General features: G+C 49.4%; 1 protein-coding gene and 2 long non-coding RNA genes across 9 annotated transcripts in view; 2 read left to right on the top strand and 1 right to left on the bottom strand.

Annotated features, from left to right (window-relative positions):
- Positions 1 to 718: 718 nt before the first annotated feature.
- On the top strand, positions 719 to 9,251 carry LOC144322767 (uncharacterized). Of its 4 annotated transcripts, XR_013388420.1 has the most exons (4): positions 719 to 870; positions 1,700 to 2,927; positions 2,977 to 8,699; positions 9,157 to 9,251. It is a non-coding gene; the product is annotated as an uncharacterized LOC144322767 (long non-coding RNA). The 4 variants fall into 4 exon arrangements; XR_013388417.1 differs by having other exon boundaries at positions 2,026 to 2,927; positions 2,977 to 9,251; XR_013388419.1 differs by having other exon boundaries at positions 1,700 to 2,424; positions 8,585 to 9,251.
- Positions 4,373 to 20,850, bottom strand: LOC144322766 (uncharacterized). 3 transcript variants are annotated; one of them, XR_013388415.1, is made up of 3 exons: positions 20,627 to 20,850; positions 10,255 to 10,422; positions 4,373 to 4,740 (listed from the first exon to the last, which is right to left on the bottom strand). It is a non-coding gene; the product is annotated as an uncharacterized LOC144322766 (long non-coding RNA). The 3 variants fall into 3 exon arrangements; XR_013388414.1 differs by lacking the exon at positions 4,373 to 4,740 and adding an exon at positions 9,256 to 10,178; XR_013388413.1 differs by lacking the exon at positions 4,373 to 4,740 and adding an exon at positions 9,256 to 10,154.
- Positions 20,851 to 20,923: 73 nt separating this feature from the next.
- The window catches only part of C5 (complement C5), a 75,273-nt gene continuing 74,490 nt past the window's right edge, over positions 20,924 to 21,706 (top strand). For both annotated transcript variants that reach the window (XM_077913127.1, XM_077913128.1), the window contains exon 1: positions 20,924 to 21,062. In XM_077913127.1, coding sequence (XP_077769253.1) covers positions 20,998 to 21,062 — 65 coding nt within the window. In that variant the 5' untranslated portion in view covers positions 20,924 to 20,997. The remainder of the gene's footprint in view (positions 21,063 to 21,706) is intronic.

The following is a 21,706-nucleotide window of genomic DNA, read 5'->3' as shown; positions in this document are numbered from 1 at the left end:
TGGTTTCCGCGAAGGCCTCACTCCTTGGCTCACAGATGCCCACCTTCCCCCTGTGTCTTCACAGTCTTCCTCTCTATCACCTGTGTTCTACTCTCTTCTCAGAAGAACACCAGGCAGATTGGATCGGGCCCACTCAGCGACCCAGTGTAACCATAACGACCTCTTTGAAAGCCTTATCTTCCAAGTCTTTAGAGGTACTAGAGGTTAGGACCTCACGTACGAATCTGTGGAGGAACACTGCACTCACCGCTGACAGTTCCTTTGTGCTCAGTCTGACATTGTAGCATCATAGAATAACCCCCCGTTTCATATCTTTAGATATTTGTGATATCCCTTGGGGACAGGCACTGGGTTTCGCTGATCTTTGGCTCCCTGACGGGGAGAGAGAAGGCACTCCCTAAATATGATTTAAGAGATGAACAAACACCTTAAAAATGTGTGTACTTGATGGGTTTTTTTGTCTTATATCTGAGTTTCTTGAGGTAATACTTTAGCAAAGAACAAATAATAATACTGCTACCAAAAATATGCTTATTCTACTCATGGACATCCCTGCATTAAGGGCATAGAGATCAGAATAGTTGTGGGAAATAGAGCAGGTCTCTGATAAAAATATACTCAGCCCCTTCTACCAATTGATAATTTAGATAATCTGATGGAAGCATTTATTCTGAGGGATGTTCTCTCTCTCTCTCTCTCTCTGTTTTTCAACAGGTGGATCATTCAAGAAGATTCCTGGATCAAGAAGAGAATGGAAAGAGAAAATAGGAAGTCCAGGTGCTCCAGAGTTTCGTGTTGTTTTCAGAAGTTGTGATGAAATGACCCAGAAGCTGCCACATGCTCTCATTCTAACTGATTGATGTGGACCAGGTGAGAAGCTCTGTGGGCTCTTCCAGCTTCCACTCTGTGTAGGGGTGAAGCGAACAGGGTGAGTTGTCCCACGTGTATTTAGCAGAGTCCTATAACCTAAAGGAAATAGGTCACATGGTAGCCCTTCTCTGTAGTTATAATAGAGATGGTTCCTAATTGTCTCCCAGACCTTACTGTGTCTCAGGGCAGCTGGTGCCTCCGGCACGTGTGTGGCTTCCTCTACATTCTCACAAAAACTAGGTCTGATGAACTTCAGGATGAAATAAAAAGAGCTGACACTAAGTGAGCACTTACTACATGCCAGGCACCGTGGATGCCTCATAATCAGATTCCCTCCTTGCACACTCCCACCAATCACATGCAGTAGGAACCCTCATTACCCCCGTTTTCCAGGTGACGTCATCAAGGGCCAGGGGGTGTAATAATAATTAGCACGTCCAACATCATGGGATCGTGAGTGACGCAGGCAGAGTGTAAATGCGGCTCAGACTGATAGCAGGGCCCCCCACGCTAGTGACTGCGTGCTCGTCGGGCACGGTTTCTGTCCTTCGGCGTTCAGGACCCGTCCAGATTATTTGGGAGACGGGTCTCAAAGTACCGATTTTCAGGGATCCCTGGGTGGTGCAGCGGTTTAGCGCCTGCCTTTGGCCCAGGGCGTGATCCTGGAGACCCGGGATCGAATCCCACGTCGGGCTCCCGGTGCATGGAGCCTGCTTCTCCCTCTGCCTATGTCTCTGCCTCTCTCTCTCTCTCTCTCTCTCTCTCTATCATAAATAAATAAAAAAATTTAAAAAAAAAAACCGATTTTTAGTTAGCACTTAAATTTCAGTGACACTCTCAGGACGGTCAAGGAGCTACAGACACTGCGCTTGAATGAAAATGACGATGACAGACCTACACGCACCCCGGCCGCTCCAGCAGGCATTTGCCGAAACGGCCTGTTTAGAAGGTGTCACGTAAAAAACCAAGCTTTTGGAATCAGCTGCCAGGTTTCGGTCTGGGCTTCCTGTTTACGGCAATGGGACCTTAGCCCGGTGAGGCGGGGACAAGTGGTCTGTGCTCTGCGATCACAGAGGATGCGATCACGCGGGCGACGCGCAGCTGGGGAGGGCCCTGCTGGAAACGGTGATGTTTGAGGCTTTATCCTTTTTAAAGCTCTTTTTCAGCAAAGCCACACTCCGACCTGGGCGACACAGGAACTGTAATCCTCTCCTGATGGCAAAGGAGCTTCTGAAAGCTGAAGTCTCTTCAGTCTCGTCTGGGTGGCAGGACCGGCGGGGCCACCGCAGGTGTCGGAGCTCCCGGTCTGTGGTTCCGCGGCCTTTTCACTTCGTGATGCTGCGTCTCGGTTCCTGACTCTGCCGCTTAGCAGCTGTGCCCACGGGGAGCCCCCCCCGCCCGCCCCGTCCTGCCACTTCCTCGTTTCTAAATGACAGAGACGGCTGCGACCCGTTCCAGCCGCGGGGCAGCCTGTGTGAACGTCTCGCCATCCTGCTCACCTGCTCACCTGCTCACCTGCTCACCTGCTCAGGCTCTGGCCCACCGGCGGGACAGGTGAGGTCCAGCAGAGGCCGAGTTTTCAAGCCAGTCATCTGCCACGGAAACGTGGCCTAAGAAGCCCCAGGGGTGCTGCCAGAGAAAGGGCCACATGTAAGGGGTCAAGGGGTCACGAGGGCTCCAGCTATTCAGGGAACTGGTGGCCTGGGACTGTGGCGGGGGGAATGCAGCGAGTGTGCGTGAGGGCCTGAGCGCTGGGGCAGGGGCCCGGGAGCTGGGGTGTCATGGGCGCCCCTGGGGCAGAGCTCTCCGGATGGAGCCGGGGCGGGAGCGGGCAGCCCGGGGGGTGTCATGGGCCTTGGAGCCTGTGCTCGGCCAAGACCCGTCGCGTCGTCGGGGCAGCACCCGGACCCCCGTGGCCCAGAGCTGCGGCCGGGACGGAGCCCACAGAAAGGAGGGGAGCTGTGCGCAGGGAGCCGCCAGACTGCCTTTGACCCCAACTGTCCCAGAGCTTTCAGTCCCTTGGTCCCTCGGGGCAGTCAGCGGGGAGTCGCCTGCAGGTGACCCCAGGAGGACGTGCTCCCATGCTCAGGGGGCAGTCGCCTGCAGGTGACCCCAGGAGGACGTGCCCGGGCCCCACGAGGGTGGGAAGGCCTGGTGCGCGAGCCTGTGGTGCGGAGGCTGCCGGAGGGCCTGGGCGGCCTCTGGGGCAAGGACTTCCCAACTTGGCTCAACGCAGAAAACACGAAGCATAAACCCCTGCACTTTGGCTTGGGCAAACCAAACAAACGAGAGTGGCAGTGGCAGTGATCCCAGTCGGGAGCCACCAGCCCACTCACCAGACCTCTCACGACTCCCGGCGCAGCAGATGCAGGTCAGTATTTACCCCCAGGAGCTGGTGGGTGACGTGCGAACACCTGCCTGGGCGATGGGGACGCGGGCTCTGCGCGCACATCACCCACCACAGACACCCAGAATCGTGCGTGGAGACAACAGCAAACTGTGAAGAATCCAAATATAATTCTTGATTCTGCCCCAAGGCAGAACCAACAGGATCACCTAGAGGCAGAAGGGATCCCAGAAATCCCAGTGAGCACCTACAGAGGAGAATCTCCTTCAGTCTGTTCCACGTGGTTTCGTGGGGAATACTGAGGAGCACGACTCCTTAAAGTTGTGTCTGATTTTACTGACCTACTTTTCACCACATTTTCCTTGGTTTCATCTGAGTTCGAATTAACTATCCTAGTGTGGAGATCGGGCAAGTTAAGGAAGAGAAATAGTTAAGAAAAATATTGCGAGGTTGGTTTAATCTGGTACTTTAAAAAGTAACTTTTAAATTTCATCGTTAAAAACATCTTTTCCTTTTGGTTTCCCCCTCTCCAGTTTGCTTAAGATGTGTGGGCATATAACGTTGTGTAAGTTTAGGGTGTACAACATAATAATCTGAATTACGTATAACTGTGAAGTGATTGCCATAATTAGTTAACATCCATTAGCTCTCATTGTTACAACTTTTTGTTAAATAACTGGTTTTGAAAAGGGATTTAATAACTTCCTTGTGCCTTCTCATGAACCTATAAAAGCGTATAAACAAGTAAGCTCTGAAAAATATTTTAAAGTATAAAAATTAATCTTCAAAACAGCGATACTGTTGGGAAATCTTCCTGAACTTATGAATGCATAGGATGTATGTATTTTCATTATTTTAAAAATATATAAAAATAATATAACCTACAGGCTTAAAAAAGCCAAACAATAAAATGTAGAGGAAAATCAATAAAAAATTTAAGAATAACCATTTAAAAACCTCTGTCGGTTTTCTTGTAGCCCCTCTGGCCCTACAGTGTTAACTACTATGAACAGATTTCCTTATAAATAGGCTCATGCTACATAAATGGACATATTTCTACCACATGCTCTTTAAAAATGTTAGCCAAATATCATAATCTTATTTCCACAACAGTACAGAGAAAGCTGCCTCATTCTTTTCAGTGATCATCCAGTATTTGATAATACCCGTATGCCTTGATTTATTTAATGACTCACACATTAATGAGTCTATTAGTTTCTTAGGGCTGCTCGTGACGAATTGCCACAAGCTTGGTGGCCTCAAACAACAAAAATTTATTCTCTTACAGTTCTGGAGGTCAGACGCCCAGAACCAAGCTGTCAACAGGCCGTGATCTTCCAAAGGCTGTAGGGGAGACTACTTCCTTGCCTCTTGGAACGTCTCGTGGCACCTGGTGCTCCTCGGTGGTCCTTAGCTTATAGGTGAATCGCTCCCGCCTCTGCCTCCGTCTTCACGTAGCTGTGTCTCCTGTGCTCTTGTGTCTTCTACTCCTCTTTCTCTTATAGGGACACCTTATACTTTACCTGTAATAAGAACACCATATGGGGATTAGGGCTCACCCTAGTCTGAGATGATCTCATTTCTTGATCCTTAATTACATTTGCAAAGACCCTATTCCAAAAATAAGGTCATATCCACAGGTACCAGGAGCTATGATTTGGGCATATCTCTCTGGGGCCACTATCCAACCAATTACAACGAGTATCTAAATTGTTCTTGGATTTTCAGTCTTAGAAACAGCTATGCAAAGAAAACCATCATTTTGCATCTCTCTTCATACATATGTATATTTTTCTGTAAGATAGTTGTCATTGTTACACGTAGGATTGCCGAATCAAAGAATAGGCGTATCTGCGATTTGACATCTACTTAAAAATTGCCTTCTGAAAAGATGGTACTGATTTGCACTCCCACGATCTTTTTTTTTTTTTTAATTTTTATTAATTTATGATAGTCACACAGAGAGAGAGAGAGAGAGGCAGAGACATAGGCAGAGGGAGAAGCAGGCTCCATGCACCAGGAGCCCGATGTGGGATTCGATCCCGGGTCTCCAGGATCGCGCCCTGGGCCAAAGGCAGGCGCTAAACCGCTGCGCCACCCAGGGATCCCTCCCACAATCTTTAAAACCTACTGTTCAACCCCTTTGCCAAAATGGGTTATTGTCCATCCATAATTTTTGCCAATCTGATGAATCGAAAGTGATATCTTATTTCATGGAGCAAATTGATTCCGTGTGAAGTGACAGTTATTACCTGTGCTTACATATGTTTATCAGCCAGTGATATTCCTCCAATGGATTAGCCTTTTATATCTTTGTCAATTCTTGCTTGGTTTGTCTGTTGTTTATCATGTTCTAGGCATTTTTATACATCACAGAAACCAATCTTTGTTATGTGCAAGTTGCAAAAAATATATAACACCCATATACAAACACACATAAAATATGATAAATATGCTGCAGATATTTTCTCCTAATCCACAGGTCTTGTAATCTTTGTTTATGGCATCAGGAGTATTTAATATTCAGAAGGTCAAAACTGCCTAGAGTTTCTGGGGTTGGTGTCTTGGTTAGAAAAGCTTCCTTGCTCCAAGTTTATAGAAGTATTTCTCTCTCTCTCTCTCTATATATATATATAATTTATTTATATAAAATAAAACATTCATTATTTGCCTATGTCATAAATAGATCTATAAGTATTCCTAATAATAAATGTTATTATTGATATTTTAATTATGGTGCAAAAATTAATTCTCCCAGAATATATGTTGTATAGATTGAGGGCAATATCATTCTTTTTGAAACATTTGAGTACAGTTGACACACAATGTTACATCAGTTTCCAGTGCACAACTTATGGATTTGACAAGTTTGTACGTTATCGTTTATTCACTACAAATGCACCATCTGTCCTGTTAGGTTGCTATTATGATATCATTGACTGTATTCCTTATGCCTTTCATTCCTGTGATGTATTCATTTCATAGCTGGAGGCCTGTACCTCTCTCTCCCCTTCACCCATTTTCCCTACTCCCGACCCCCCTCCCGTCTGGCAACCATCAGTTTGTTCTATTTATAGGTCAGATCTCACTTTTTGTCTATTCTTTTTCTTTTTTTAGATTCCATTTGAGTGGAATCATACAGTATTTGTGTTTCTCAGACTGACTTATTTTACTTAGCGTAATACCTTCCATGTTGTTAATACGTGTCCTCTTTTCTTCTCGATCAGACTTGATCAGCTTTCTCTATTAAATAAATCTTCAAAGAAACAGCTTTTAGTTTGACTATCTATAATTGTTTTCAGTTTTATTGCTTTCCCCCTACACAGTCCATTAGTCTCTACCTTCAACTTTCTTTGTTTTATTGTTCTTTTTCTAACTTTTAAAGTTAACTACATCTATTTTCAATGTAAATTATTGATTAAGATGTGTCCGTCATTCTTCCAAGGGCTTCTTCGATAATTAAAGATAGCACTGATGTTGAACCAGTGCTGTTGGGTTGGTTTTTATCAGGAGCGGGATTAACTGTAGCTCTGACGATCTCTGTAGAAGAATGCCATGTGACTTACCTTGGACTTATACTGAGCATGTAGTTTGGGGTGATACCCGGGCTTTATGCCTCTATATAATTATTTCAGTCTTTCTAAACAACTGCTTTGTAACAAACACACCGACAATGTATATCATCCATTTAGGTATGTATTTCCAATGCTATTTATCTATATAATAAAAGGAAGCACTATTTTCTCCTCTTGACTTGTTTCACTTAGCATAATATTCTCCGGTTCCAACTACGTCAACATAAGTGGTAGGTGTTCATCAGGGAAGGACAATCATCATATGGTCTCTATCATACGGGGACTATAAGAAATAGTGAAAGGGACCATAAGGGAAGGAGGGAAACTGAGTGGGAAAACTCAGAGAGGAAGACAAACCAGGAGAGTCTCCTGACTGCGAAACAATCTGAGGGTCGCTGGAGGGGAGGCGGGCGGGGGGACGGGGTGACTGAGTGACAAGCACTGAGGAGGACACGTGATGGGATGAGTGCTGGGTGTTAAACTATATATTGATACCTTGAATTTAAATAAACTATTAAAATAAAATTAATTTAAAAAGTAAAAAAAGAGGAGGCAATATTTTCCTCGTATAATAAACACACACTGCACATAACTGATCATCCAGAGGTTTGAGAAATGATCAGTTTTTGTTGAGTTATCATGACCTGCCTGATGCCCCACTGCCTTCTTTACCCTCCCTGAGTCCAGCCTTAACCACTTCCCTTCTCTGATTTGCTCTCCAGCTCGCTGCTCATGTGATCACTCTACTTCGCCACCTAAAACCTCTTCTCCGTGACCTATCGGGCAAAACCTGTGTGGATCAAGACACTCTCATCCCCTGCTCTTGCCAACGGCTCTGGCTCCTCTTGCCACTACCCTATTGTGCCCTCTCCGCTCCAGCACTAAGTGCTCTTTGCAGTTTTCTTGCCTTTTCCTGGAAATCCTTTTTTTTAAACAAATTTTTAAAAATTTAAATTCGATTTAATTGACATATACTGCATTATTAGTTTCAGAGCTATAGTTCAGTGATTCATCAGCTGCGTACAACGCCTGGTGCTCATCACATCGAGTGCCCTCCTTCATGCCCGTCACCCCTTCTTAATCCCCTCCTGACAAATGGATTTGACAGCCCAACTCAGAGACTGAGTTCTCCAAAAAGTATCCCCCAAAGAATTAAATGCTTACTCTTCATATTCTTTTTTTTTCTTTTAAAGATTTAATTTACTTATTCATGAAAGACACAGAGAGAGAAAGGCAGAGACACAGGCAGAGGGAGAAGCAGGCTCCAGGCAGGGAGCCCGACGTGGGACTCCATCCTGAGGCCGCGGATCACGCCCCGAGCCTGGGGCAGGTGCTCAACCACTGAGCCACCCACGCGTCCCTTCATATTCTTACTGTAGTTCGTACGTGCTTTTACTGAAGCACTTCTTACCTTCTGTGATCATGTATTTGTTTACATATTTCTCTCCTCTTCCAGAATGAATTCTTTGAAGACAGTTTGTTATTTATCCCCATATTTATCCTTAGGACTGTGCCTTGCACGTGACAGACACTTAGGAAATACCCCGTTTGGACTAATGGGCTTTGATCCTTATGTTTCACTGGTTTTTGGTGACTTTTCTTAGTAGAGTTCACTAAGTATAACGTAATTTTCATTTGACAGCTTATCACAGCCTTTCAATTTGTAGAACTAGAGCGATGAGAACAAACCAGAGGAGTGTGTGTTAGGTTAAGCCATCCCGTAGGCTGTTGCGCTGCTGTCACAGGCTACCAGACTGGTGGTTTATCAACAACGGGCATTTCTTTCCCACAGTTCTGGAGGCTGCGGGGTCCAAGACTGAGGCAGTGGCAGATTCAGTGTTTGCTGAGAGCCCACGTTCGGGGTCACAGACCGCGCTCTTGCACCGTGACCCCTCATGGCAGAAGGGGTAAGGGAATCCCCCAGGACCTGCTTCCACTCGCGAGGGCTCCATCCTCAGGACCTAAGCACCTCCCGGAGATCTGCCTCTAAAAGCCATCACACTGGGGTCACCCTTCAACATGTGAATTGTGGGAAGAACACAAACACTCAATCTATGGCAAACCATACGTATGTGCCTGTGTCCGAACTCCTCTACCTACACAAACAGGCATTTCATATCAGTCAACTCAGTGGGTGTGCAGCCAACTGTTCGGAGAACGTAGAAGTCCCTTGTTGGCCTTTGCTCTTCTCTTAGCCTTCCCCCCACCCACGGCCAACTGATTCAACTTTGTTTCCTTGCGATTTGCTTCAAGACCCCATAGGGGAAAACCATAGACATTTCTGATTAATAGATCATGTTAAATTTGTCCGGGTTAATTAGGGCTCACGTATGTGTGGTAGCTATGAAATATTTTATTCTCCAGGCATCAGCTGGAGTTGGTGCTAACTGATCCTCTAACAACCTGGGAAATTCAAGGTGTTCACATTTCAAATAAAGGTAAACAGCCAGTATGATAAACAGGTTTGTTCACTGTAATGTGTTTATCATTTTATTGACATCTTTACCCAGAACTTTGGCAACAGCGTATTTTAGACTCTCATTGTAATCTAGTATGAAAAAGAAGCATCTATGTCTTTGAACATATTTTGTTCACTTCATGTTCTTATAAGCCATCATTTTGTGAGCGACAATTTCAAGTTCCTATTTTCCTAAAACCTTTCTGATTTGCTGGGAGGTTGGGGTGAAAGATCAAAATAGAACTCAGTAATGAGTTCTCCCTCAAATTATGGGTAGCAGTGCAAATCAGTACCATTTGAAAAATATTTTTAAGAATATTGACTTGGGGGCACCTGGGTGGCTCAGTCCGTTAAGCATCTGCCTTTGGCTCAGGTCATAATCCCAGGGTCCTGGGATGGAGTCCTGCCTCGGGCTCCCTGCTCAGAGGGGAGCCTGCTTCTCCCCCTCCCCTTGCCTGCTGCTCCTTCTTTCTCTCTCTCTCTCTCTTTCAAATAAATAAAATATTTTTAAGAAGAATATTTGATTTTTTACGGTTCAGTATTTCATCCATCAAGTGGTTTCCATAACTGAGCCTTGCCCTTTCTGCTAGCCTGAAAAATAGGATGGAGACAGATTGCTAAAAAAAATTGTAACCAGAGCATTGACAACAGCAACATTGCAGAGAGATGAAATTCCAACAAGAAGCCACGATGGTGCCCATGGTACTTCCCCTCCGAGCGGGGGCTTGGGGGGCTGCCGCCGAGCGCTGGCGGCCGTGAATGGTGCATCATCCGGGGAAGCCGGAGGCCGCCCGGAGCCACGGGGAAGCGTGCGGGGTGAGCGGGCACCACGTCCTACTGCTCCGATTCTCATTTGCCGGCTGCGTTCTGCTGACTCGTGTACCTCGTGTTCGGCTCCTATCACCTGGTGGCAAAAAGTATTCAAGTGCTACAGGAAAGAAGGCTGCATTATTGTCATTATTGTCATTATTGTCGGAACGCGCTAAGCACCGGGCAGGCCTCACCTGCAGCAGGACACACGGCGGCTGAGAAACGTAGCGTGTGTGCGCTGAGTGTTTTATCTGGTGCCTCGGTGGAAATCATCCCAGGGCTGATGGAAGTGACTGATGCTTTGCGCTGGTGGCGGTTGAGGTTCATGGACTGCCGGCGGAAACGGGCGCCTTGACTGCTATCTGATGATATCAAGACATCATTGTTTTTGAGGGTGAGAATTATTTTTTTTTAAAGGAAGTATTGTCTTTGGGAGCTGTATACTGAAATGCTTACAGATAAAATAAAGTGATGCAGGGATTGGCCTCAAAATAGTCTAGGGAGGGCGGAGAAGTGGGTGCACAGGAAGCAGCCTGGCCACGAGCGGATAATCGCTGGAGGCGGCTGCGGGCAGCGGGCCTCATCATGCCATTCCCTCTACTTTTTTTATCAGTTCAAATTTTCCTATAACAAAAAGAGCATTTTTTTTAACTTTACAAATAATCATAAAAAGGACTCTTTGTTCATGCCCGTTATCTGACTATTGGAGGCAAAGGCAGGCCTGCGAGGGCCGGGTGCTGGGCCGGGGGTGCCGCCCCTGGGTGGGGAGGCCCACCTCCCTTAGGCCGGGGCGCCCGGGTCACCGCGGGGCGTGTGGCGCGTGTCCCCCTGGGTGCAGGGAGGGCTCTGCGGGCCGCACTCCCCGCCGCCTGCTTCGCTAGAGCCTCTGGCCCGTCGGCGTCACTGGTTAGAGAAGCAGCGTCACTCGCTGGAACCTTCAGCAGGACACACGTGCGAGACCCAAACTCCGTGTCCGGGTTCCCTTTGCCTCGACGCAAAGAGCAGCCGAGCACCTGGCGGGAGAGCGGGTGCAGGTGCAGCGGCACCCGAGGCTGCAGCCCGGGGGGGCCCTCCAGACGCGGTGACCTCCCGGGGCGGTGACGCAGGGCCCCAGGCACCCGAGTGCGAGGGTGAATGTGGGGCTAGCTCCAACAGGGGCGCCCTGGGGAGGGCGCTGTGCACGCCTCCCTGCAGGGGGCAGAGCGGGTGTGGGGTGCGGGGTGCGGGTGGAGGGTGCAGGTGGGCAGGGAGGGAGCTCCTGCGCCTTGGGGGTTGGGGGGAGCCCAGGTCTGTGCCGGCAGGTGGGGGGCAGGGGTGGCCGGCGTGGCTGGGGGGCAGGCTGGGGGGAGGGCCCGACCCGGGCCGGGGAGGAACGTTCCTGGGGCCTCGGGCGGCCTGCGGGCACCCAGGTGAGACCCCGCGGGCCGCTGCACCTGCCGCCGCGGAAAGGGCTGGTCTCGGAGCTCAGGCCCCCGGTGAACCCGGGCGCGGAGCTGGGGTGACGCCCCGGGGGACCCAGAGCCCAGGCCCCCCTGTGCCCGCTGCCAGCACTGCGCCAGCCTCTGGAGCCCCGCGGAGCCCCCGCCGCCCCGCCCGGGCCCTGACGCTCACCCCGGGGCCCCAGCAGCTCGCTGGGCACCCGTCACCCTTCCCTGATGATTTCTGACGTCCGGGAGGACTTGCTCGAGCTCAGAGTCTGTCCTAAGCTTTTCACAAGAATTAATTCACCTAAACCCCACCACGACCCCACGAAGTACGTATTTTATTCTTTCCCCCTCTTTACAGATAGGGAAACTGAGGCACAACGCGGTTGAGCCCTTCGTGCAAGGTCAGAGAGTCGCAGAGGCAGGCCCGGGCCCAGCAGCCGATTCATGAGGCCACACACGGCGGCTCCCGGCGCACCTGCCACGGGGACACGCACCAAACCACCGTGAGTCCGGCCTCGATGCCTGCCGGGGGCTTGGCCGGCCGTGCAGCCCTGAGCCAGTCGCCTGCCCTCTCTGAATTTGAAATCAGTATTTATCCTACCTCCAGGTTCAGGTACGACACACAGGTCAAAACCGCTCGGATGTGAGTGAAAGGGGCTTTTGGGTTTTTTGGGTGTTTTTTTAAAGATTTTATGTATTTATTTGACAGAGAGATAGAGGCAGAGAGCCCAAGCGGAGGGAACGGCAGGGGCAAAGGGAGAAGCTGGTTCCCCGCTGAGCAGGGAGCCCGAGGCGGGACTTGATCCCAGGACCCCAGGATCACGCCCTGAGCCGAGGGCCGACACTTAACCAACAGAGCCCCCCGATCGCCCCCAGGATGAACGTTTAAATAAATATGAATGTAAAGGACAACACAGCAATGGTGCTTCATGAATCATGTTCTTCTAAATCCTTTAATTACCTGAGACAGTCATGGGTTTGGATTCAATTTTGATCAAAAAGCATTTTAAGGGGCAGCCCACGTGGCTCAGCGGTTTAGGGCTGCCTTCAGCCCAGGGCGTGACCCCGGGGTCCTGGGATCGAGTCCCGCGTTGGGCTCCCTGCATGGAGCCTGCTTCTCCCTCCACCTGTGTCTCTGCCTCTCTCTCTGTCTCTCCTGAATAAATAAATAAAATCTTAAAAAAAGAAAAAGGCGTTTTAAGAAAGGTGAAGACGGAAGTCTTCCTGGCCGCCGTCTGCCTCCGTGGGCACGTCGCTCGTAGCTGCTGTGGCCTGCGTGGGTGACTTCCCAGTGGTGGTGGCCAGCTACCTCCGGACAGAGGCTTCCCACAGATCCTAGGTTCTTCTGTGATCTTTGGGAACATGCTCGATTTTATTTCCTTCAGGGTTCAGCTTTCCCAAGATTCATATATGTCATTTATGCTTTTAATTAAGGTCTTAAGTGGAATGACATTACTTGGGAGTCGGTTTCCATTTTCAAAACGGTAGTGGGGTCACTGACGTGTGACTGGCTGTCCTAATCATGAACCCATTAGATAGGCGGTCACCTAGAACCAGGAAGAGGTTACGAGACAGACGGATGGAAAACAGTGAGTTGCTCTCACCTACGGGGCCACGTCAGGGCCTTGGAGCAGGGATCCAGACCTTAGGCATCAACCCCAAGTTTCTGGCGCCACAGCAAGACCTTCAGGTTTGTTTGTTTTTTTAAGATTTTATTTATTCATTCATGATAGACATAGAGAGAGAGAGAGAGGCAGAGACACAGGCAGAGGGAGAAGCAGGCTCCATGCAGGGAGCTCGACACAGGACTCGATCCTGGGACTCCAGGATCATGCCCTGGACCAAAGGCAGGTGCCAAACCGCTGAGCCCCCCAGGGATCCCCGACCTTCAGGTTTTTACTCAGCTCCTGGACTCCTTGGAAACACTAAAAAACTTGAAGTCATGGACTCTGAGTTGTTCTACGTTAGAAGCAAGTAAAGAGAGGGGATTGTTCAGAGACGGGGCCGTCGGCAGGGCTCGTTCAGCCCACGACCATCAGCATCGACGCAGGTGCCAGCACCCAGATGGGGCTGCTCAGAACTATCTGCTGAAGCCTAAGAGCCGAAGAGAACTTCCCAGATGCCTCCCCGACATCGCCGTCAGCATAGAAGTCTCCTTTTTGCTACAACTGAGATCACTCTGCAATAGCCAATCAGCTTGGTCAACCTTGGCCCGATACCCTGACTCGTGCCGGCTGCCCCAGGCCCTTGCCCTCGCCTTGGGCGTCTTCGTGGCGGTCCGCTCATCCCTGGCCACGGGCGTCCGCGCCGCCGAGAAATCCACCTCCCCCTCTAAGATCGAGGTCTTAAAATGAAATCTTTAGACGTGGACCCAGCCTTCTATTAGCGGGGGGTACTCTGGCCAAAAGCAGGAACCTGTGGTAGTTCTCCCGGAACCCGATGCCGTGCGTCGATCTTCACGAGTGTGGGATGCAAAGGAGGAAAACACTTGTGTCAGAGACTAACCCACCAGAACCCACTCTTTCCTCTTTATTGTAAAAACCTGAGTTTTAGCCGCTCAATTCCCTTGAAGTTGGGCACAGCCTATTCCCGAGTCCTGATGAGACGTATTTATGGGCCTTGGAGGAAGGCTGCGCAAAGCAAGTCGATTCGACAGGGAGCGTCTCTTTTCTGCCTTCTTTTTGCAGCCCTCAGCTCAGAAACGATGGTTGGAGCCCCAGCAGCCGCCTGGGACCGTGAGGCAGGAAGCCAGATGACAGCCTGGTGGCGCAAAGGCATCCCGGGCCTGCCTCCCGGGACACCGGGAACGCGGGGGTGGCCTGAGCCTCTTGAATGCGAGAAGGGAACGAACCTTCATCCCATTCAGGCGATAGAGAGTTAGGTGCGCCCGTGCAGCAGAGCCCACTTCCGCTACCGAGAACCTGCCGTCTTCCCTGCTGTGTAGACCCCCGGCACGGCGTTCGTCACGGTAGTGTTGGGTGGTCTGGAGGTGTGTCTCCAGCGCTCGACCACCAGCTTCTAGAGCATCTGGTCCAGTTCCAGTCGCTGCCCCGGCCGTGAGCTCAGTGACGGGCGCTCACCTGCTCGATGGATGGCCGCGGGTAAGCAGGACCTGGGCTCCCTTGCCCTTCTCTCCTTCAGGTATCATCCCAGCTGCCTGCCGTGTCCCCCCGACTGAGCCCCTGCGTGTCTCTCCGTCCTGATGACCTCCGGCCTCTACCTGCCCCGGCAGCTCCCTCTGCCTCCCCGGCCTCTCCCAACCACACCCCTCAGTCCCAGGCCAGGGACGCCCACCATGCACGCCACCAGCTTCATGAGGGTCAGGGACTGACTGTGGCCAGGGAGGGCGAGGATGCTGGCACGGGCCTCCTCTGCAGGTGCACCGAAGCCGGGTCCATGTGGCACCTGGAGCTGGGGTCGCGGGGACCCCGAGGGAGTTCTAGGGGCAATCCCAAACAAAGCCATGGCCCTGACAGCTCTCAGGTGTCCCTAAACCGTGGCCTGGGCCAGGGCTTGCTGCAAGCCCCCCCACTTGCAGAATCAGGGCTCCCTTGCCCAGATCCCTGTGGTCTCAGGCCCAGGTTCTGTCCCCAAGGCCTGGCACAGTGGCTGCAGATGAGGACACCCGCCCAGGCAAGCGGGGAGGTGTCCACACTGAGCTGCCGGGCCGGCAAAGCCTTCAAGAGGCCCCACCCCCCACCCCCAGCCCAGCCACACGGAGCCCACCGGCCCCAGGACTCATTCTCCTGAGGGAGGGCTGCGGAGCCCCCAGAAGTGACTGTCGCTGGTGGGGAGGCGGGAGGCTGTCACGCTGTGGCCTCCGCTGCCTCCCTGTCACCCGAGCCTCGCCTCGGATCTTCCCTGCTCCCGGGTCCAGGAAGCCCAGTGCCAGGTCGCTCTCTATTTCTCTTTGCAGCTTCAAAAACCTCGCAGTGACCCCCGTACAGCATGTTTGGTGTTTTACCGTCGCAAGCGCTGGGGCAGCGGCGGCCGTGAGCGCACCCGGCTGGGCAGCGGCCACCCCGCTCCTCGCTGGCGACAGCCTGAGCTGGCCGGCCTCCGCCTGCCCAGGCACGCCCCGCTGCTCACGTCGTGGCCGGCAGCTGCCCGGAACATGGCACGGCGGAGACCGGACGGGGCGGCCCGGAGCCGCGCTTCCCTCGGCCCTTCCTCCCGCTTCCCTGAGCCAAGGGCTGTGTCGCCGGGCCGGCCCGAGCAGCAGCGGCCTTCCCGGCGACGCGGGCACAGCACCCAGTGTGCGCCGCCGCCCAAGGCCACCCGGGTCATTCTGACGAATTAGGAGCCCGTATGTTTGCAGTTAAACGGCGTTGCACCAAAGACGAAAGGTAAAAATCGGGCCATTAATTTAAACCTTTCATTTTCCTCCACTTAAAATGACATTAAATAGCAAATCTTGGCAAGTTGAGAGACCACAGAAGATGCTTTATGTTTTACTACCTTTAACAGCACTTTTTCTTACCTCTTTGACCAAGCAGCCTACGTCTTCATCTCGCCCTGGGACCCTCACACTGTACAGGTGGCCTTGGCCACTGCTTTCTGTGTGATTTTGGGTTTCCTTCGTTCCCTTAAGCCCTTTCTGATCTTTGGTTTCTTTGCCCGTAAAATGGGAATAATGCCAACACCTGCCAACCAACATCGAGTGGCCTCTGCTGCTGGGAAATCCTTTTATTCATTTCCTATTTTGTTTCTATCTAACTTCCACTAAGATAATCTATGAAACATTCTAGTGAGGGGAATTTATGGATGAACGGAGGAAAAGAAAATCGTATAAAGTTGGGGGGCAGACCAAGCCTTTGGAGGGTTAGCAGTGACCTTTAGAGAAAAACCCATCAAAAGGTTCTGTGATATTTGGCTTTTTTCCCCAATTAATGGAGACTTTTTCGTGTTTTCAGGTAGAAAGAACAGAGCTGATAAAGCAGGAGAAATCAGACGCTTAAAAAATAATCGTAAGAACTCCTTACATGTGTATATGGCTCTCAGGGCTCCGAGATTCCACGTTTCAGCCTCCTTATCAGAAGCCAGGCAGGCACTGCTCTCTCCAGGAACCAAGAAGCCAGTTCTCAGAAGACCCGAGAAACGGGAAGCCCGGGCCTGCCGGGGAAAGGCTTGCGTCGGCCCCACGGCCACGCGGGGTGCCCGCCTGCTTCGGGATGCTGCAGGTTCCTGCAGCAGGTGGCACCTTGGGATGGGCCTCTGAGGCTGCTGTTCTGGACGCTTGGAAATTAAAGTATCGATCTAGGTGAGCGAGCGCCCGTTGGTGGGGGCGGGAGGGCAAGGAGCTTGCGCCAGCATTGGGCCTTTAGAGAGCCCCTATGCCGGTGTCCACATTTAGTCCTGCTAGGTAGTCACTGGCCCCTAAACTCTGTGGCTTAGTGTAACCGCAAGGAATGACCGGCGTCGGTTTTTATGAGCGAAGGATTCAGCGATGGCTCAGCTGGGTCACTTGGCTTGGGTGCTCTCAAGGACCCAGATACAGGAGCATCCACTGCTGCTGGATTTGAGTCACCGTGTCCCCTAGGATGTGGCTCACCTGGCGATTCTCCGGCTCTCCCCACCTCTCGCCCTGTCAGGGCACCTTCCCCCTCTACCATCTGCCCTGGTGGTCCCATTAGCTGGTCTGGCCTCAGCGCCCCAAGAGGAAGGGAGAACCAGACCTAAGTCAGGCTAGTCCTTCACCGAATGCCACACTTACTCCCCTGGGGGACCTTTGAGCCTCTGCCTAGAATATTCAATGGCATATAAATAAGAATGAAGGGGATCCCTGGGTGGCTCAGCGGTTTAGCGCCTGCCTTTGGCCCAGGGCGTGATCCTGGAGTCCCAGGATAAAGTCCTGCGTCAGGCTCCCTGCATGGAGCCTGCTTCTCCCTCCTCCTGTGTCTCTGCCTCTCTCTCTCTCTCTCTCTCTCTCTATGCCTATCATAAATAAATAAATAAATCTTAAAAATAAATAAATAAGAATCACAATGTGTGAACCGGGCTCCATAAAGTTCGATAGAGTTTGTAAACTGGAGACTCAATTACAAATCGCTGGAGAAGGCGCCAAAGAGAAGGTAAGCCCAGCCTGCTTTGGTAATGTCTCTTTTCCTTTTCCTACTGACCTCACCACAATCAAATCCCCATCTCTGCAGGTTCTCGGATGTGTTCCCTGAGGCGAACCACTGTATCTCTCTGAGCCCCGGTTTCCTCATTGGTAGCGTGAAGGTTGTAGCACCCTTCGGAGCGGGGGTGCAGATGAGAGACCATTTATGTTAAGTTCATTATTGCAATAACTGATCCATGGCAGGAGCTAGTGATTGGTAGCTATGGTGCTGTTGTTATTTGGACAAGCTCTTTCAAAGCTGGGGACGTGTCCTCTCTGCACCTGTCAAAATGCCCTGGAGTTCAGCAGGTCTTGTTGAGATGGTGAATGAACGCCTGTGACCTTCCCGCCTTCTTACTTACTGGACCAGCTCCTGAGAAGCGAGAACATGCTTCAAACAGTATCTTTCATAAGGGTCAGCGTGAGGCTGAGGTCTTTGGGCAAAGACCTCTCACAACCGATGAGGTAAAGGGGCAGGATGCACATACTCTGTAATGGAAACCAGCGTCGTAAACAAGCGAAAAATTTCTTTAAATACCTTCTGAAAAGTTTCTGGTCTGTGGGAACCTTTTTGTGCTCCTTTGCTCACTGAGTTAGAATGTCAGACTCTCGGGACACAGCAGTTGGAGGGACTCTTAACGGGTCAGTCATCTAATCCCAGACCTTTCACGGACAGTAAACAAAAGAAGTCGGGGCGGAATTCTGCTGCGTTCAACGATAAAGACCTTCCTTCATCCTGAGAGCCATGTAAAAATACAGGAAGCCCGGTGACTAATGGGAGGTATTTATTTAGAAGGTTCCCCAATTATCTGTAGCTTGTACCCCACTATTCCCTCTCGCGCTGGTGGTTTGGTCGAGCACTTACACAGACCGAGTGCTGGTGGCACAGCGACCCACGCACACCCCGTATTTCTGATGACATATCAAATTGGGGGTCTGAATAGGTTAAGAGTAATGGTGATAGAATTAGACTGTTTGCTCCCCTGGTAGGAACGCCTCCATGCCACGGTGACCCCAGGAAGATCGGCACTCAGGCTGCCGGCTGGAGAATCAAGTAGGACCCAGGTCAGGAGGCGCCTGTGAACTAAGGGAGCCATTCGGGCTCGGTCTTGAGGGCAGAATCGAAGTGGCACTAGCAGGAAGACCAGGCGACCACCAAAGTTTCTGCCAGACTTGGACTCTCTTCTGTTAGCGATTCATATTTGTATAAAATCCACAGACTCTCAAAAGGCAACATTTTAAAATGTGAAGGAGAATCTACCTCGGAGTCATGTTTAAAAGCCAGAGAAAAGTTCAAACACACGTGAAATCTGTGAATTCAATTTTGGTTTCATTGAAGATCTTTAAGATCCATTATTTTATTTTACTTTATTTTTTTTTTTAGAGAGAGAGAGACAGACAGACAGAGGGAGAAGGAGGAAAGGATCCTCAGCAGGCCTCACAGTCAGCGCAGAGCCTGAGGTCTGGGGCTCAATCTTACGACCCCAAGATCATGACCTGAGCCAAAATCAAGAGCCAAAAGCTTAACCGACTCAGCCACTCAAGTGCCCCAGGATCCATTATTTTTACAATTTTTTTCTCCCAGAAAAATATGCCAATGGCTTACAAATATCATTTATCAATATTGACTATATAATACAAGCAAACTTCCTTGCACATAAAATACAAATACTCTATGATTTGAGTATTCTTGCTTTTTTCCAAAGGATCTTTTCCCGAAAATGATGGCAAAAGGACTTTGTTTGTTTTAACTCAACCCATCTTTCGCAACCCAGCTTAATCATTTTACAAATTCCCTTTGGAAACAAATGGGGTAGATTGTCCGACAACTGTGGCAGATTTTTATCATTTCAATAGCATTTGCAAGAAATATTGCTAGTGAAATTTGTGTATGAAATTTTCCTTTGTGTGACTTTTTTCTGATCAGTTCAGTACTAAAGTGTTGGTAAAGTAAAACCTTATTAATTCAAAGCAAGGAATGCCAGTGTGGCCATAAAACATGTGAAGCATAAAAAAATATTTAGATAAATCTGTTTTGTTACTTTAGAATAGAGTACCTAATCATGGTCTCAAGGTCCTGGGATCGAGCCCCATGTCAGGCCCTGTGCTCAGTGCGGAGTCTGCTTGAGATTCTCGCTCTCCCTCTCCATCTGCCCCTCCTCACCCCTGCTCTCACTCGCTGTCTCTCAAGTAAATAAGTAAATCTTTAAAAAGAATAAAATAAAATAGACTACCTGTTATATACTAAGGGAGAAATGAGAACAGATAAAAGGAAAGTTGTATATAAAAATTTTTCTAGGGGATCCCTGGGTGGCTCAGCGGTTGAGCGCCAGCCTTTGGCACAGGTCCTGATCCCGGGTCCTGGGATCGAGTCCCACATCGGGCTCCCCGCACGGAGCCTGCTTCTCCCTCTGCCTGTGTCTCTGCCTCTCTCTCTCATGAATAAATAAATAAAATCTTAAAAATTGTTTTTTCCTAGTGAAACATGAGACATAAAAATCTCAAAGATCAAATTTTATTTCATTCTATAGTTATTAGACTCATTTGTTATAGGAAGCTTTGTTTTTTTCAGTTCTTGCATTAAAATTATTAAAATCTTCATTGGAAGGTACATACATGAATTTATTCTTTTAAGAAAGATATTCTCCATCAGAATGAATGTGAATTTTGAACCTGTGCGGTGCGAATTAATAGATATTGGAGGATATCCACCCCCTACTAAATACGGAAGTATTTGCGGGGCTGTCTCCGAGAGAGTGATGCCGGCGTCTTCAGCACAGCGGTGTCATCACCTCTCCCGGGGTCTCCTCTACCTGATGCTCGGCTTCCTCTCTAGCCTGGGACTGACCAAGGAGCCCTTCTATAGAACGTCTACACCGATCCGTCTTATCCCCACTATTTCCAACACCGACGACGCTGCCACTCCAGATTTCACTAGGAAGCCTACCTGGTGAGCCCCGTCTAAACCGACCCATCCTAAACTCCCTCACTCTGAAACGGAGTCCAGGTGGGTCTCTGCCAGTGTCCGAGTGGACCTACCAGAGGTGTGCTCGCAGGTGACCCATCGGAGCGAGTGTCCTGGTCAGGAGGGGAAAGGCCGAGGTCCGAGGCTTGGTGGCTCTGGCGTGGAGCTGTTCATGACGGTGCTAATTCCCATGGCAGAATAGCCTTATTTGTATGAATCCAAAATAAATCTCTAGATGTAAATCCCTAAAAAATACCTCCTTCTTTTACATCTGGGCACTAAAGGGTGTCTCGGTTCTGATTTTAGTTCCCCTACTTAGCAGTCCCTCTTCTGACATTAATAATTAGCCAGTAAACTAACTTACCCAAAATCTTCAAGCTCAGTTTACTTAAAAAGGAAAGTAGCTTCAAGAGGTTACATCCATGGTTTGCTGCTGCCTCCAGCCATGGGCCTTTGGGGCATACTTTGGTTTTTGATCTTTCTAGGTAAAAGTTGGGGACAGGAGCAAACGTAAGTAAACGAACCCATTTTCATTTTTCAATGCATCTTAGTTGCGATGAGTGAAAAATAAATTGAACAGACAGTTAATTTGAAAATAACCTTCTACTTCCTAGAACACCAAGTGAATGGTCTCATCTGTGAATGAGAAAGTCATGGAAACATCTTGATTTGATGAATGGCTAATACGCCAGCTTTATGAGACTGTTATTTTTTTAAAATTTATATAAGGGAGTATGTGGATTCCTCTTCAAAAAAAAGCACAAAACAAACTCAGGATGATACACCTGCCTGCCATGATTGCTTACTTGTATTTGGTACACAGGTTTCTTCGTATGTTCCTGGCACTGTACGTAGTACAGCAAGTGTTACTTTGGGGTCAATTTTAATACTGTGATTTGAAAAACGATCATAATTATTTCTGAATTTATTAACTCTTCACAAATTTTAGTGTGATTATTGAATATTGTGCATTTCAAGGTATGTCTTAAAATACTGATTTTGTATCTAGAAATAACAGCTTAGAACCGAAAAGGAACTGGAGAGTATGTAATGGAATCTACTCATTTCACAAACGAGGATAAATCCAGACAGAGGGGAAAGTGACTTGCCAAAGATCATGCTGCTGGAGGGGGACAAAGCAGGGCTTTTACTAA

Source organism: Canis aureus, chromosome 10, assembly GCF_053574225.1.
Source record: "Canis aureus isolate CA01 chromosome 10, VMU_Caureus_v.1.0, whole genome shotgun sequence".
NCBI classification, from domain to species: Eukaryota; Metazoa; Chordata; class Mammalia; order Carnivora; family Canidae; genus Canis; species Canis aureus.
The sequence above is the reverse complement of the archived record's forward strand: the minus strand, read 5'-3'. Positions and strand labels throughout refer to the sequence as shown.